Raw genomic sequence first — 17,750 nt, forward strand, 5'->3', positions numbered from 1 at the left:
GCTCCCATGTTCTCCTGCGGATCTGGCTCATCCAATGCCCAAGTGGCAGGAGTCCCTCCAAAGCAGCTCCTGCCACGATACACCCCATAAGCCACCACTACAGAGTGACTCCTGCCCTGGAGATAGGAGAGGATAACCACACACACCCGCTCAACTACAGCCCCAGCAAATGGACTCAGGGCAGACATCTGATCTGCCAGCCCCACCCGCCAACCACCTCTCAGCCCCAGGAAACAGGCTAAGAGCAGGGATCTGGTCTGACTGCTGACAACACCCAACTACAATCCCATGGCAACTCCAGACTGGCCCTTTAAACAGCTAAATGAAATGGAGAAAAGCAATATGCCTGATAAAGAACTCAAAGTAATGGGGACACCTGCGTGGCTCAGTTGGTTAAGTGTCTGACTCCTGATCTCAGCTCAGGTCTTGATCTCAGCGTCTTGAGTTGAGGCCCTGCGTTGGGGTCCATGCTAGGCATGGAGCCTACTTAAAAAAAAAAAAAAAAAAAAAGAATTCAAAGTAATGGTAATAAAGATACTTGATGGACTTGAGAAGAGTGGAGGATCTCAGTGAGACCATCATCAAAGAGATAGAAAATATAAAAAAGAACCAATCACAGATGAAAGACTCAACTGAAATTAAAAATACACTAGAGGGAAATCAATAGCAGATTAGAGGAGACAGAAGAACGGATCGGTGAGCTGGAAGCCAGAGTAATGGAAAGTTCCCAAGATGAACACCAAAAAGAAAAAAGAATAATAAATAATGAGAATAGGTTAAGGGAACTCAGCAACACCATCAAGCATAATAACATTTGCATCATAGGGATCCCAGAAGGAGAAGAGAGAAAAAAGGGGACAAAAAATTTATTTGAAGACCTAATAGCTGAAAACATCCTCCACCTGGGGAGGGAAACAGAAATCCAGATCCAGGAGGCACAGAGAGACCGCAACAAAATCAACCTAAGGAGGTCCACACCAAAACACATAATTAACATGGCAAAAAGTGGTGATAGAGAATTTTAAAAGCAGCAGTTATATACAAAGGAAACCCCAAAAGGCTAGAAGCTGATTTTTCAGAAATTCTGCAGGCCACAAGGGCATGGCGACATACATTCAAAGTGCTGAAAGGAAAAAAAAAATCTGCAACCAAGCATACTCTACCCAGCAAGGCTATCATTCAGAATAGGAGAAGTGAAGAGTTTCCCAGACAAAAGTTAAAGGAGTTCATTACCACTAAACCAGCCCTACAAGAAATGTTAATGGGAGTTCTCTGAATTTTAAGAAAAGGCCATAATCAGGAATAAGAAAGTTAGGATAGGAAAAAATTTCACAGTTATATATAAACATAATAAAAGTAGATTAATCACTTATAAAACCAGCATGGAGATTAAAGTAAAGCAGTAAAATCAATTATATCTGTAAAAATCAGTCAGGAGATTCACAAAATAAAAGGATGTAAAGTATGACATCATAATACATAAAATGAATGGGGGGAGATGAGTAAAAATTTAGTGCTTTTAGAATGGGTTCAAATTTAAGCAACCATCAACATATGCATACACAGATGTATGCATAAGATGTTAATATAAGCCTAAATATAACAAATCAAAACCACTGATACACCAAAAATAAGGAGAAAGAAATCTAAGTACATCACTAAAGAAAGCCAGCAAACTGTGATCATAGAGAGCAAGAAAGGAACAGAGAACATACAACATGTAACAAAATGGCAATAAGTACACATCTATCAATAATTACTTTCAATGTAAATGGACTAAATGCTCCACTCAAAAAACGTAGGGTGACTGAATGGACAAAAAATAAGATCCATCTGTGGGGCACCTGAGTGGCTCAGCTGGTTAAGTGTCTGATTCTTGCTTTTGGCTCAGGTCATGATTTCACGCATTATGGGATCGGGCCCCTCACCAGGCTCCTTGCTCAACAGGGAGTCTGCTTGAAGATGGCTCATTCTGCCCTTCCCTCCATTCGTATGTGGTTCTCTCTTGCTCTCTAAATAAATAAATCTTAATTAAAAAAAAAAAAAGCAAGACCCATCTACATGCTGCCTAAAGGAGAATCACTTCAGACCTAAATATACATGTAGACTGAAAGTGAAGGGATGAAAAAACATTTATCTGGCAAATGGTGGAGCATGCAACTCTTGATCCCTGGGTTGTGAGTTCAAGCTCCACGCTGGGTGTAGAGATTACTTAAAAATAAAATCTTAAAAAAAAAAAAAAAAAAAGAACAATGTAAATACTTATGCACCCAACACAATAGCACCCAAATATATAAAACAGCTAATAATAAACGCAAAGGAAGTAATTGATATAATATAATAATAGTAAGGGAGTATAACACTCTGCTTACATCAATGGACAGATCAGACAGACAGAAAATCAATAAGGAAATAGTGGTTTTGAAGGACATGCTGGACCAGATGGGGCTATCAGATATATTCAGAAGGTTCCATCTTAAAACAGCAGAATACACATTCTTTTCAAGTGCACATTAAACATTCTCCAAAACAGATCACATGTTAGGCCAACAAGTCTCAAATTCAACAAGACTGAAGTCATATCATGTATCTTTTCCAACCACAACAGTATGCAACTAGAAATCAACCGTAAGAAAAAAATCTGGAAAGTACAAATACATGGAGAAACAAAGGAAAAAGAGACAGACTCTTAAAATCCATAGAATTGATAGTTGCCAGAGGGGAGGTAAGTGGGGCTATGAGTGAAATAGATAGAGGATTAAGAGTATACTTGTTACGATTAGTACTGAGAAATATATAGAATTGTTGAATCATTATACTGTACACCTGAAACTAATATAACACTATATTATACTTGAGTAAAAAATAACCATATACTCACACAATGGAATACATAGCAATTAATATGAACAAACCAATGCTAAAATAGTATCAATCAATGTCATAATGCTGAGAGAAAGAAGCCACACTCAAGATATATTGTAGGGGGGCGCCTGGGTGGCTCAGTCGTTAAGCGTCTGCCTTCGGCTCAGGTCATGGTCCCAGGGTCCTGGGATCGAGCCCCGCATCGGGCTCCCTGCTCGGCAGGGAGTCTGCTTTTCCCTCTGCCCCTCACCCCACTGTGCTCTCTCTCTCTGTCCCTCTCTCAAATAAATAAATAGTTTTAAAAAAAGATATATTGCAGGACTACATGCATATAAAGTGTAAAAACAGGCATTAATAATCTATGGTGCTAGATATCAGAACAGCAGTTAAGACTGGGTAAGAGGGAAAGCAGAGTGATTGGGAAGGACACAAGGGAGGCTTCTGGGATGCTGGCATTGTTCTATTTCTTGTGGTGGGAGGTATTTCCTGCGTACATTTATTTTTTGATGGTTTCACCAAGCTATATTTATAATTTCTGCATTTTGTATTATACAAATATTTTGATTGAAAAATATATATATATATATATATATATATATACACACACACATATATAAAATGTTCATGACTGCATTGTCCATAATGCTACTGGATTCATCAGTTATGGCATTAAGTTAATCGGGACACATCCATTAAAAAAAAAATACAGGAATACCTTAGTGATCCTGCAATTTCAGTTCCAGACCAGTGCAATACAGTGAGTATCACAATAAATCAAGTCTAATGAATGTCTCCTAGTACATATAAAAGTCATGTTTCCACTATACTCGAGCCTAAGTGTGCAATAACATTCACTATGTCTAAAACAGCAATGTGCATATCTTAATTTAAAAATATTGCTAAAAATTGGGGCGCCTGGGTGGCTCAGTCGTTAAGCATCTGCCTTCAGCTCAGGTCATGGTCCCAGGGTCCTGGGATCGAGCCCCGCATCGGGCTCCCTGCTCTGCAGGAAGCCTGCTTCTCCCTCTCCCACTTCCCCTGCTTGTGTTCCTCCTCTTGCTGTACCGCTGTCAATAAAATCTTTAAAAAATAATAAAAAATAAAAATAAAAATGCTAGCCATCATTTGGGCTTTCAACCAGTCATACTCTTGCTGGGGGAGGGTCTTGCCTTGGTGTTGATGGCTGATAACTGATCAGGGTGGTGGTTGGTGGAGGTGGGGTGGCTGTGGCCAACAGCAGCAGCAGGACAACAATGAAGTCAGCCACACTCACCCTTCCTTTCACAAGTTCTCTGTAGCACATGATTTACTCAAAATAGAACCTCTTTCAAAATTGGAGTCACTCCGGGGCGCCTGAGTAGCTCAGTCGGTTAAGCATCTGCCTTCGGCTCAGGTCATGATCCCGGGGTCCTGGGATTGAGCCCCACACCCCGCATCGGGCTCCCTGCTCTGCGGGGAGTCTGCTTCTCCCTCTCCCTGCTGCTCTGCTTGCTTGTGCTCTCTGACAAATAAATAAAATCTTAAAAAAAAAAACTGGAGTCAATCCTCTCGAATGCGGGCACTACGTTTATGTAATAATCTAAATCCTTTGTTGTCACTTCAACAACCTTCACCACACCTTCGCCGGGAGATTCCGGCTCAAGAAACCACTTCCTCTGCTCATCCGTAAGCAGCAACTCATCTGTTCAAGTTTGATCCTGAGAATTGCTGCACTTCAGTCCCATCTTCAGGCTCCAATTCTAGTTGTCTTGCTATTTCCACCACATTTGCAGTGAGTTCCCCCACTGAGCTCTTGAACCTCTTAAAGTCATCCAGGAGGGTTGAAGTCAACTTCTTCCACACAGGGGAGTGGGAAACAGACATGCTCGTTCACTTGGGAGGGAATTTTGTCAGGGTTTGTGTGTGCTCGAATGCACATGCCCTTTGACCTCATCATTCCACTTCTGTAAGTTTACACAGCTATACTTCTAGAAGCCCACAAAGGCTGTACTCTACACACCGATTGCTTCCAATGGCAAAACAATAAAACAATGAAATCTCCAATGGGGGTTAAAAACATTCTTTAAAAAATATTCTGAATATACAGATATATTGGTGAATAAAGCAAATTGCAAAACAGTATAATACGAGCCCATTTATGATTATATGTATGTTTCAATCACACAGACTTTCACATTCATAAACAAAATTCTGGTAGGAGAAACTATTCATTCTAGGTATCCGTGGAAAGGGAGATCAGAGAATAAAGGCAGCGATTTCCACTTTTCTTTCACTTTATACTTTTCTGAATAGTGTGAAACTTTTTTTAAAGCAGGAGTAGAAATTTAGAAGTTTTTAGTTTCTTAAAACAGTTGGAAGGGGGCGCCTGGGTAGCTCAGACGGTTAAGCGTCTGCCTTCGGCTCAGGTCATGGTCCCAGGGTCCTGGGATCGAGCCCCACATCGGGCTCCCTGCTCGGCAGGAAGCCTGCTTCTCCCTCTCCCACTCCCACTCCCCCTGCTTGTGTTCCCGCTCTTGCTGTGTTTCTGTCAAATAAATAAAAATCTTAAAAAAAAAAAAAAAAAAAAACCAGTTGGAAGGATTTAGCTTCTGCACCAGCCAAGTTAAAGGCCTGTTTCTTTTTTCCGTTTTCTGAATATTTTAAAATCTACTGTTTCTCACTTCCTCTAACGTGACCTACACTCTGTTCTTTCATATCCATGGCTTGCAGTTCCTCTTTGGCTCATCCACTGATCTTCTCTTGACCTTCTCTTCCCCCAGGGCTCCTGTTCTCTCCTCACAACTTCCTGCCACTGTTACGCTCAGGTGTGTCTGCTTTGCCTTTATAGAAAAGGTAGACCTACTGCAGAAATTTTCTTCAAGATGCTGCAGTAGATAATCTTTCGAGATGTGCTCTTCCCCTCACTCATTCTAGGTGAAGAATGGTCACCTTTTCCCAGTTCTGTAGTACTATTCACAGGCCCCTCATTAGTTCACTACTCCCCTCTCCCCTCCCCATATATACACCCCTCTAAGAAGGGATTCTCTAGTCTCATTTATTCAAGCATTTATTTACACTGGTACGGACTCATGGGTATTTTATACATTCTATTTCAATTCCTATGTGATTATGTAATATTTTATATAATCCAAAATTTTATTTTGTTGCTCCATGTGTTCTAGCTTTGGCCTTTGGAAGCTCTTTCACAGTGGATTTTTTTTTTTTTTTTAATTAAGGATTTCCTTTCATCTGGCACTGTAAAAGACTCCAGGCTCATCTTGTACATTCTCTGCCCCAGTCCTGGAATCAGCCATTGCTCCAGGCAGCCTTGGTTCCTATTATTATGGAATGGTATTGGAAACCAAATCTTAAGTGTTCCAAAGTGGGCACTAGGTGTGCTCATGGCTATTGGGGGGTCATTGCTTCTAGGCTCTCTCAGCCTGCAGAACAAGGAAATTTGAATGTTCCACTAACCTGTGTAGAGACATATCTATAAATACCTCTATACATCCTCTGCATCTGTATTAAGCGACACTTGAGCTTATACTGAGGGCTCCAACAAATCCATTACCACATGGATCATTCTAGCCTCATCATCTTACTGATCTGTGAAATTGCACTCTAACAGTGAGAAACCCAGCTTTCACCCTCTACTATCCATTTAGTTAACTGTTCAGTTCCATCATACATGTACAATGGTTTCCAAATTGTTAACCAGTACCTCCATGAGAAGTAACTGTCACTCCGAATATGGTGCCTATATACAGTTTCATTTGCTTTTAGCCTCACAGTATTCATTTCCAAAGTTGGTCAAGCTCAGTATCTTTTCTCCCCATCCCCTCCAGTGAGGTTATTAGATGGTTTTGTCACATACTGCAGTCCATCCTGGGATCACCTGACCTCCTAAATTTGCTTACATTAAGGTTCACCCTTTGTACTATAAAGTTCAACAGGCTTTGACCAATATCTAGTGCTATATATCCTACCATTACAGTATCGTACAAAATACCTTCATGACCCTCAAGAATTCCTTATGCTTCACCTATTCACCCTCCTACATCCCTTCCCTCCAAATCCCTGGCAACCACCAATCCACTTACCAGCTCTATAGTTTTGCCTTTTTCTTTTTTTTGCAATTTTTTTTTTTTTTTAAGACTTTCATAGAGAGAGAGCACAGAGGGGAGGAGCAGAGGGAGAGGGAGAAACAGACTCCCTACTGAGCAGGAAGCCTGATGCAGGGCTTGATCCCACAACCCTGACATCATGACCTGAGCCAAAACCAAGAGTTGGACGCTTAACCAACTGCACCACCCAGGCGCCCCAGATTTTATTTTTGCATGGATTCACAATTCATTACTTTCAGCCTAATAGTATTCCACTGTCTGGCTGTACCACAGCTTGTTTATCCATTCACCTACTCCAGGACATTTTGGTTGCTCCCAATTTCTGGCAATTATGATAAAGTTGCTATATGTGGATGTAAGTTTTCTAATCAGTTGGGTAAATAGGAGCATCACTGTCAGATGGTATGGTAAGACTATGTTTAGCTTTGTGAGAAGCTAGCCATCTCCCCAAGTGGCTATACCATTTTGCATTCACACTATCAGTGAATGGGAGTTCCTGTTGCTCCACATCCTCACCAACATTTGGGGTTGTAAGTAGTCTGGATTTCTACCATTTTAACAGGGGTATGGGGAGATCTTTGTTGTTTTATTCGCCTTGCCCTAATAACAACTGCCATTGAACATCTTTTTGTAGCTTATTTGCCATCTCTGTATCTTCTTTGGTGACATGTCTGTTCAGATCCTTTACCCATTTTTTAACTGGGTTGTCTCTTTAAGAGTTCTTTGTGTATTTTTGATACAAGTCTTTTAGGAGATGTGCCTTTGCAAATATTTTCTCCCAGTCTGGGGCTTGTCTTTTCATTCTCAATGTCTTTCAGAGCAGATGTTTTTGATTTTAATGAAGTCTAACTGGTCAATTTTTTTCTTTCATGTTATATGCTTTTAGTGTTTTAGCTCCTCACCAAACCGAAGGTCACATACATGTTTTAATGTTTTCTTACATAAGTTTTATAGTTTCATATTTAAAATTAGATCTACAGTTTATTTTAATTCTTATGTAAGGTATAAGGTCTGTGGCTAGGTTCATTTTTGTGTATGAGTATCCAATTGTTCCAGTACCACATGTGGAAAAGACCATCCTTCCTCCCTTGAACTACCTTCACCCTTTATCAAAAATCAGTTGACTACACAGTTGACCCTTGAACAACAGGGCCTTTATATGGGGGATTTTTTTCAATCCATATAGGGCAGTACTGTTAACGTATTTTCTCTTTGTTTTGATTCTTAACAACACACTCTTCTCTAGCTTACTTTGAGAGTACAGTATATAATACACTTAACACACAAAATATGTGTTGACAGTTTATGTTATCAGTAAGGCTTCCAGTCAGCAGCTGGCTGTTAGTTTTGGGGCAGTCAACAATTCTATGTGGACTGGGACTGTGCAGCGGCCCCAGTGGGGAGGGTCAGAGCCCCTAGCCCCCGTGGTGTCCAAGGGTCAACTGTATTTGTGTAGACTGATTTCTGGGCTTGCTGTTCTATCCCACTGATATATGTAGCTATTCTTTTACCCATCACAGGTAAGGATTTTAAGCTCCAGAAAACAAAGAGCCAATGTCCAAATTTTCTGCCCTCATCCAAATGCTCTGCACAGCTTTTTTTCCTTGGCATTATTATCTCTGAAAAGTTAGGGGCGGAAAGGATGGGTAAGTGTAATCTAGGAGAAAAGTACTATGGCCATTCAACAACCCAGAACCCTCAAATACAGAAAGAGTAAGATAAAACTATAGGTCTCTGTTAGGGCATAAACGGGCACAAAATATCTTCCTACATGTTTTCTGATGTTCTTAATTGGAAGACACGAATTTTTTCAAATTATTTCATTTTAACAATAGCTGTTTTAGTGTCAGCCAAGATTTCTACCCAAATTTTGTCATGAGGATGCCTGACATGTCTGCTATGCATAGTTTTTCTGAATTTCAGAACTTACACTAGGATGCTGGGTGAAGCTGGTAAGAGCTGTTAACCACATGCCTTTCTGAACCAGAAGCATTTAAACAGTGTGTAAAGGTGAAAAACTATTTTTAAAGATAATATGAAACACCTCTAATAAGTGGATTATTTCTTAATATCCCTTTAGGCCCCAAGTTTCCTTCTGAAAGAATAGTTAAGCTACAGATATCCACTATATACCTTAGATCTGTGCCCTGTCCAATGTCATAACCACTATTCACGTATGGCTATTTAAATTTAAGAGTCAGTTCAGTTACACTAGCCACATTTCAAATGTTTAATAGCCACACATGGCTAGTAGATACCATACCCGATAGCACAGACACAGACATCCCCATCATTACGGGAAATTTACATTAGACAGTACCGTCTTGGAATACTGAATATAGGATCACTTACCATACTGAAGTTCAGTATGGATGACCTACTTTACAGGCACTCCAGAATGCCTTGTGATCTGATTTACTCGTCCTCTGCTAATATTACTCCCAAGAAACTAGGCAATTAAGTCACAGACTAATGGTTGGCAGAAACTAAGTACTCAAATGTTTGCTGAATGCTAAGTTCTAAATGAATGCCCTCCTGGGGATGGCAGCAATACTGGCAACAAACAGAATCCAGGAGCACACCAACACAAAAGGGCCACTACATAATGTTACAGATTACTTAAGACAGACCCAAAGAATATGCATTACAGGCAAGTTACCAGCTTAAGTTCATGCTACAAGGTCCATCGTCAAGTCTAGCCCATGGTCTGGCATGTTATGGACTCTATGAAGGTTATTATCAAAGCCAAGACGAAAGCAATTTATCAGGCTCATATAAACACTTAATAAAAAATATATATGCAGCACTTATTACTGACCAGATACTTCAATTTTTTAAGCAAATATTAATGATCTATAAACTGTACTTGAGGGGGAGAGCTAGGCTACAAAGAAACCTAGCCTTAAAATTGTCAGTTTGTGTGTGCGGAAATGGTCCCAACAGTGGGAACAAAATGTAGCTTTCACATCATTTCTAGGGTTCTATCAACTTCTGTCTATAGGTTTTTGAGTATCTAAGAGCAATTAAGAAAGACTGAAATTTGGGGAAGTGATCTACATTTGTCAAAATGGATGAATTATTCCGTTTATTTAAAGGTAAGGTATTGGGGCGCCTGGCTGGCTCAGTCAGTGGAGCATGTGACTCCTAGATCTTAGGATCACGACTTCAAGCTCCACGTTGGGTGTAGAGATTACTTAAATAAAAGCTTCTTAAAAAATTAGATAAAAAGGTAAGGTACTGTCACAGCATGGAAACTCAAATTCATATTAAATTCCCTACTCATACCCCTCAGTATTATTACTTTCATAGTTTTACAGGAAAAAGTACATGACAAAAATGTTGCTATTTTCTACAAAGATGAAGGCTCCTACCTTTGTTTTCTTTATCAAATCCTGAAATCTGTTAAAAGAAAATATTTATCTTTATTCAACTGTTCAGTTACAATTAACAGACCAAAGCAGGTTATAAAAACTAAACAATCCTACCAGTGATTTGTAGAGACTGGATTCAGGGTTGATTTTAATGAGCTGTAATAGATCTTGCATAGTAAATACCTTAAGGAAAAGAAAAGTTAAAAAAAAAAAAAATTAGACGTATTTTTTACATCAATGTTTAAAGGATAAACTAGGACATTTCTGAAGACTAAGAGTCATGCTTCAGATTAAATTACAAAATAAAACCATGCTAATATAAAATTGAAGCACTTTCTTATACTACTGATTGATAACAAACATATTAAAGTCACAAGGATAAAGTATTTTTCTTGATCACATAATTAACCTCCAAATATTTCACAATGAAGATAATTGGTCTAATAGGTCTAAATGGTTAATGCCTTATAGATTACAAACACTCAAATAGCTGATGAACCAGTGAAGACATGTCTGAATTCCAGAGTCTTTCAACTGCAATAGTTTTTAAAGTACTATTGCTTCAAAATATAAATGAACTGAAGGTTTACTGTCTTTACCACAATGAATAACTAAATCATACCTAAAATAGTCTTAAACATTTTGGGTGGCTTTTTTTTTTAAGATTTTATTTATTTATTAGAGGGATAAGCAGACTCCCACTGAGCAGGGAGCCCGAATGGGGTGGGGGGGAATCCCAGGACTCCAGAATCATGACCTGAGCCGAAGGCAGATGCCTAACCAACTGAGCCACCCAGGCACCCCGTGGGCGGCTATTCTTATTTCTACTACAATATTTATCATTTACTAGACCTACCCTGAGAACATGGATAGGCTTTCAAGTGGTTTTCCTTTATAGAAAATATTCTGTACAGCATTTTAGAGTAGAAACCTGTAAGTATGTGAACTGTATTAACTACTGCTTTAACCACTATGTTATTGACTGGTACTCATCCAAAAAGTTAAATTATGAAACATGATTGGAAACTTCAGGGTATCTGGCTGGCTCAGTCAGTAGAACATGTGACTCTTGATCTTGAGGTCATGAGTTCAAGCCCACGTTGGGATTAGAGCTTACTTTAAACAAACAAACAAACAACAACAACAACAAAATTTAAAGAGTGACGGACCAAACAAGAACTCCTAATGTTGATAAATAAAATTTGGTTGTTAATAAATACAGCATATTTGAATTTTTCAAATACTAACATTGTTCTTATTTTCTTAAAACATCTGAGTATGAAACTTTTAGTCAATCATAGACAAGATAAAGAATAAAAATAGAGAGGGGCGCCTGGGTGGCTCAGTTGGTTAAGCAACTGCCTTCGGCTCAGGTCATGATCTCAGGGTCCTGGGATCGAGCCCCGCATCAGGCTCCCTGCTCGGCGGGAAGCCTGCTTCTCCCTTTCCCACTCCCCCTGCTTGTGTTCCCTCTCTCACTGTCAAATAAATAAAATCTTTAAAAAAAAAAAAAAAGAATAAAAATAGAGAGACAACACCAAGAGTTAAACTATGGACTTTAGGGGCACCTGGGTGGCTCAGGTGGTTAAGCAACTGCCTTCAGCTCAGGTCATGGTCCTGGGGGCCTGGGATCGAGCCCCATTTCGGGCTCTCTGCTGAGCAGGGAGTCTGCTTCTCCCCCTGCCCCTTTCCCTGTTCCTGCTCTCTCTCGCTCTCAAATAAATCTTTTAAAAAATAAATAAAAATAAACCACGGACTTCAGGTGATAAGATGGGACAATGCAGATTCTATGGCAAAAATGTATATAATAGGGGCACCTGGGTGGCTCAGTCAGTTAAGTGTCTGACTCTTGATTTTGGCTCCCAGGGCCGTGATATCGAGTCCTACTGTGGGCTCCACAATGGGCACGGAGCCTGCTAAAGATTCTCTCTTTTCCTCTTTCTGCCCCTCCCCACCTCCCTCTTTTAAAAAAAAAAAAAAAAAAAAGTCACGTACGTAACAAAAAATGTCGCTAGGAGGGGAGGCTGTGCATGTGTGGGAGCAGGGAGCATATGGGATATCCTCCTTTCTGCTCAATTTTGATCTGAACCTCAACTGCTCTAAAAAATTAAGTCTATTAAAAAAATAGGCAAAGTCTGCTGTATCAGTCTTTAAAATAATCAAGTGTGACTAGATTTCTCCAACATTACTGTTAAACATAAATTAGAAAATTGGTAAAAACAGGTGTTTTAGTATTTGAGAATGTCATAGACTTTTAAAAACTATTGTATCCCTCACTTCTCTTGTGTAATCCTAAAGAATAGAAATCTCTGAAGAGACTTTAACATGGTAAGAACATATTTTAGAGATCTAGATTTACCGCCCTGCACTGATATTTACAAATCATGTGACCTTGAGCAAAGTACTTCACCTCTCCAGAGACTGGTTCCTCATCATCTGCAGTGTGCCTAATACAGTGACAATCTTACAACAGACATTCAACATAAAAGGCAACTGTGAGTCTTAGCAGACTACACAGAATGGGAGGATAATTCTAGCTCCAAAACAGTGATTCTACACATCATAATTTTACCAAAAACTAATCGAGAGTCCAAGGAATTGATAACAATAAACAATCAACTTCAGTACTTCCCCTTCGTTACGTGATAGAACATATGATGTGAATTCAAAGATGAATGAGAAACGGACCTCGCTAGCCAAGGAATACTCCACTATTATACAGCACTTACTGTTATCTCAGAAAAAAGCTATTAATAGGAAATTCAAAAAGAGAAAAGGAAAGACTTTACCTTTTCTTTGGCCAAACCACTTTCTGGAAAGAAAACAGAGAGTGAATACTCGTAGCCACATCTTTGTAAGTGATCTGCCACTAGAGAGTTAGAAGCGCCTATTAAGAGGGCACTCCCTTCCACTGAAATGGACCGGGGCTGCAGTTCTCCACTCAACACAGGGTGCATCAATTCGTGAATCAGCTGGTTTCGGAGCTGTGTCTAGCTCAAAAACACAAACAAAAATAACCAAGAAAGAAAAAAATTTTCAGGATTGTTTCACTGGAGATATACAGATTTGTTACATGAATTAGCATCCTTATTTCCAGAATGGTTCTGGATCCGTGACCAAAAGTTAGGAACCATTCCCTAGATAACCCTGTGACACAAGTAGCCTACTGAGTTTTGGAAAAAGAAACTCGTTTTCACCAACTTCCAAGTTAACTTGTGGATAGCCAGAATGCATGTATACTTTAACTTCACTTCCCCAGGAGCCCTTCAGCAGCTTTTCACCAGGGTATCGAGTGCAGGAGACAATTCTGCCCCCTGCTCACCTCTCTGTGGACTATTGAAGGATATGAAAATATTGGGACATATTGATCAAAACAAAATTGGGTTCCCAAAAGGGAAATCACATATGCAAGAGAGAAATCGGTAAACCCAAAAACATATTAAGATGTACTTTTGCATACAGTATTTACATCTCAAGACATTGAAGTATAATAATTTTCTCACATTTTATAAGTGAGAAATTACAGTTCAAAGTGGGTCATTTTCTCAAGGTTATAACACTAGCATTATTCATCTGGGTCTTAACAAAATTCCCTAAATTACTCAGACTACCGGGTATTTGTTCTAGTCTATTTTGCATATCATCTGGAAACATACAACTGGGCTGAGCTTAAGACTGCACTGCCTAGATTCATGGGGTTCAGCAGTAAATGATATCTAATGAATTCATACTAATAGAATACAAGCAAGAGAAACAAATGGAGTTCTTGTTATACTTCTTTCTTCTATCCTTTAGCTCAACAGTAGAACAGTATATAATTACCAGTATAGACCAGGCCTTAGTATATGTCTAAAGTCCCACAGTTAAAAAAAAAAAAAAAGACATTTACAAACAGAATACGCATGTCCTGCCTCATCTAGTACAGTTCAGTAACTGAAATAAAACAAGAGAAATTACAGCATTCTCCACCAGTAAAATTTAGAGGTGATTTAATTAAATTTGTAACTACTAAAGAATATATTTAAATCCAGCTTAATAAAATGCCTTAGGGTGTCTTGCAAACAAATACTGAAACAGGATAAGATTTAGAGGAGTGACAGAAGCAGGAAGGAAAATAAAGGTAGAAAATAAAGCAAAGAACCTTACAGATGAATCCCCAGCTCGACAAACACAAAAAGCAAGCCATCCAGCACTTGCTGGAAGGAATGCCACAACTGGCTGGGGGCTCTGCAGCAGCCAATGTAAAAAAGAGGGAAATCCATTCAGAATTAATGTTCCTAAAACAGAAATAAGTACATTTATGAGGGTGGGGAGGGGAACTGGGAGAGAAGAGACTTGTGCATCCAAAGCACAACTCTCTCAGACATTAAGAGTAGACTCAAAATAAGGAAAAAGACTTGATAAACTCCATTTAATAGATACCGGACTTTGTACTTCACCAGAAATTCTTTTCAAACACCCAAATAGAATGTTAATTAGGCCATTAAAAAAGTCAATGAATTTTAAAAATTAAAAATCACTCAGGCCATCGTCACTGAACTGAGAAAACAAAAATTATCTCCGACTTAGTAAGTAAAAATCTGTCTTGCCACTTAAGGCTGGAATAACAGAATTGAAGAGCCAGCCGCAAAAGGAAACAATATTTCTCTAGAAGATACACATTTGTAAAGTGAACAAAGCTAGCATAATCCTGATACCAAACCCAAACAAGGGCAGCTTAAGAAGGATAAGGATACATCAGTATCATTTGTGACTACAAATGAAACACTCTCAAATCTAATTCAGAAGACAGTAAAAGAAAATACGCCATGGCCAGGAATCCAAGGACCATTCCACATTAGAAAGCATATTAATGCATTATACACTACAATTAATTCCAAGCGGGTTAAAGAGTTAACTGTAAAAAAATAAGGCCTTTTTAAAACACAAAAAGTGAATACTTGTTCTCTTAAAGAACTGAGAATAATTAGCAAAAAAAACACCAAGAGATTTGACCCTATTAAAAATGTAGAGCAGTATTTTTAGAACCAAATTAAAACTGAACACCAAGATAAAGTATGGCTGCAAAATTGGAAAAGAAATTAAGTTTCTATTAAAAGAAATCTCATACATTAATAAAACACTGCTGGGTGGGAGGGGGAAATGGGCAAAGAACATAAACTGCCAATCCACAGAAAACATACAAATGGCCAGAAAATATGTACAACCCCATTAATAATCAAAGGAATAGTAAAGGGTTTTCCCATGTTTTAAAAAATGTCATGATAATATCATTGGAGAGATAAGTATTATCAAATTGCTGGTGGAATATACACTATTACAATCTTGCTAGAACAAGACCCATATACTGAGAGCCTTGAAACTTAGGCCTTGGGTGGCTCAGTCAGTTAAGCATGTGACTTCAGCCTGGGTCGGGATCTCAGGTTCCTGGGATGAAGCCCAATAGGGCTCCAAGCTCAGCGGGGAGAGTGCTTCTCCCACCCCCTCTGCCCCTCCCCCTGCTTGTGCTCTCTCTAATAAAATCTTTAAGGAATAAAAGCTCAGGCTTTTGGTTCAGTAATGTCACTTAACCCATCCCAGGCAAAAAGTGAGAGATGCAATTGAAGGAATGTGTAGACCTGGGTATAATCTGAATCTTCAACAGGGGACTGCTACATAAAATTACCCATACATTCAAAGACAAGCCCGGTGCCATTGAAAACGAGGATTTCAAGGAACTTTAAAGGACACAGGAAAATGTTGACCACATAATATCAGATTAAAAAGGAGGGGTGTCTGGCTGGCTCAGTCAGTGGAGTGTGGGACTCCGGGTCTCCAGGTTGTGGGTTCAAGCCCTGCACTGGGTATGGAGATTACTTTAAAAAAAAAAAAAAAATACACTTATGCCAATTAGTGGCTGTATTAGCGATGTTTCTCCATGTTTTTCTAGATTTTTCAGATTAATCTCAAGGTTTAAGTTACCAAAACAATGGGAGAGGGAGGAAAATTTTTTAAGAAGCTCGCTTTTCCTTGTTTTTTAAGGGGGGGAGGGGCAGAGGGAGAAGGAAAGACAGAATCTTAAGTAGACCCCACCCCCAGCTGGTCAAGGGCTGAGTCCGCAACCCTGATCATGACCTGAGCTGAAACCAATAATTGCAGGCTCAAGGGACTGAGCCACCCAGGTGCCCCCTTAATTTAACATTTTAAATATAAAATAGACTTTTGAAATGTATACAGTAATGAAAACATGTGAGCTAATCCTACTCCTTCATATAATATGTACTAATATTTGCTGCCCAAATATTTATACATTTCAATACGTTTTAAGGAAGAAATTTCGCATTCCCCAAATTATTCTATGGTAAGTAGTACACCTAATGTTTTCTATATGGCGTCAATTCCTTTCATTCCAAAAGCACGTACTATTACGAAACCACTTACTAATTCAGGACTTGCAAGCCAGATTTATAAACCAAGTCCAACTTTATTAGAATGTGTTCACTTTATAGAGCTACCCACTACTACCTTAGTATCAGTCCAATAAACCTATTATTTGAATATGCTCTTTTAAGACCAAACTCCAAACCATTTAAGTCTTCCGTATTCCATTACAAAGAGTTACACAGGAACATAAAAATGTAACTTACCAACACAATCTACGTCATACTGTTTTTTAAAAGCCAAGACCTGGGTGTATTTAAATATGGACTGCCCGTTACAGGTTAACTTGTAAAAGTTATGTAAAAGATATGGCTAAAACGGATACCTTGAGCGTGTCCAGTATACCCCGATCCTTAAACGTCTGGTATAGCTTTTTTCGCAGTTCATCTTGACTCAACACGTCAGATTTGGGGGGCATAGTGGACTGGAAGAAAAAATGGTTACGGGTTACCCGGCGGGCACATGGACCATGAATTTCTGAAAACAGACCAGTGGCCTCCAGGGAAACCCGAAGAGGCTGAGCAGGGTTAAAGCAACTATAACGAAAACAAACAAGAGGTTACGTTTCCACGGGTCCCTGAGGAGGGGCCAGTGTATCTACCTGAGCCATCGGCTGTCAGCTTCCCCTGCCGCCGACTTCGCCCAGCCGGTCCTGCCTCGGCCCGAGTTAACACCCAGCCCGAGCTACAGGCTCAGGACAAAGCGGAATCCCGGCCTTCAGAGCCCAGTCTCTGCCTGGGGGCCAGTCGGGAAGAACAAGAGAGCTGAACACTGCTTCTCGACTAGGAACTCTAGCAGACTCGCATTTCCTTTCTCAACGGTTCTGATGGGTAGGCGGGGTCGTGGTCCACACGCGACTTTCCCACGCGGCTGGAGGGCGGGGACCGGTAGTGAGGCAACAAGAGAAAAACGAGGTACGACCGGGAATTCGCCGGGCTGAGCGTTGATCCCGCCCTTGCCCGCCCGCCAAACCTAACCGCCCTGGTCGGGA

The 17,750-nt window shown here is 39.7% G+C and overlaps 1 protein-coding gene across 3 annotated transcripts in view; it reads right to left on the minus strand.

The window, feature by feature from the left end:
• Window positions 1-17,750, minus strand: part of OFD1 (OFD1 centriole and centriolar satellite protein) — a 66,876-nt gene that overhangs the window by 29,103 nt on the left and 20,023 nt on the right. The window contains exons 1-5 of one of the 3 annotated variants that reach the window (XM_025857420.2): window positions 17,361-17,741; window positions 17,085-17,183; window positions 13,129-13,329; window positions 10,454-10,522; window positions 10,340-10,367 (exon numbers count right to left, since the gene is read on the minus strand). In XM_025857420.2, coding sequence (XP_025713205.2) covers window positions 10,340-10,367; window positions 10,454-10,522; window positions 13,129-13,329; window positions 17,085-17,183; window positions 17,361-17,369 — 406 coding nt within the window. In that variant the 5' untranslated portion in view covers window positions 17,370-17,741. Of the gene's footprint in view, window positions 1-10,339; window positions 10,368-10,453; window positions 10,523-13,128; window positions 13,330-17,084; window positions 17,184-17,360; window positions 17,742-17,750 lie in introns of those variants that run through there. The other 2 variants (XM_073902072.1, XM_025857424.2) reach the window with 2 other exon arrangements.

This window comes from Callorhinus ursinus, unplaced genomic scaffold (genome assembly GCF_003265705.2).
Source record: "Callorhinus ursinus isolate GAN/ISIS: 27379988/994484 unplaced genomic scaffold, GSC_fseal_2.0 scaffold16, whole genome shotgun sequence".
Lineage (NCBI taxonomy): Eukaryota > Metazoa > Chordata > Mammalia > Carnivora > Otariidae > Callorhinus > Callorhinus ursinus.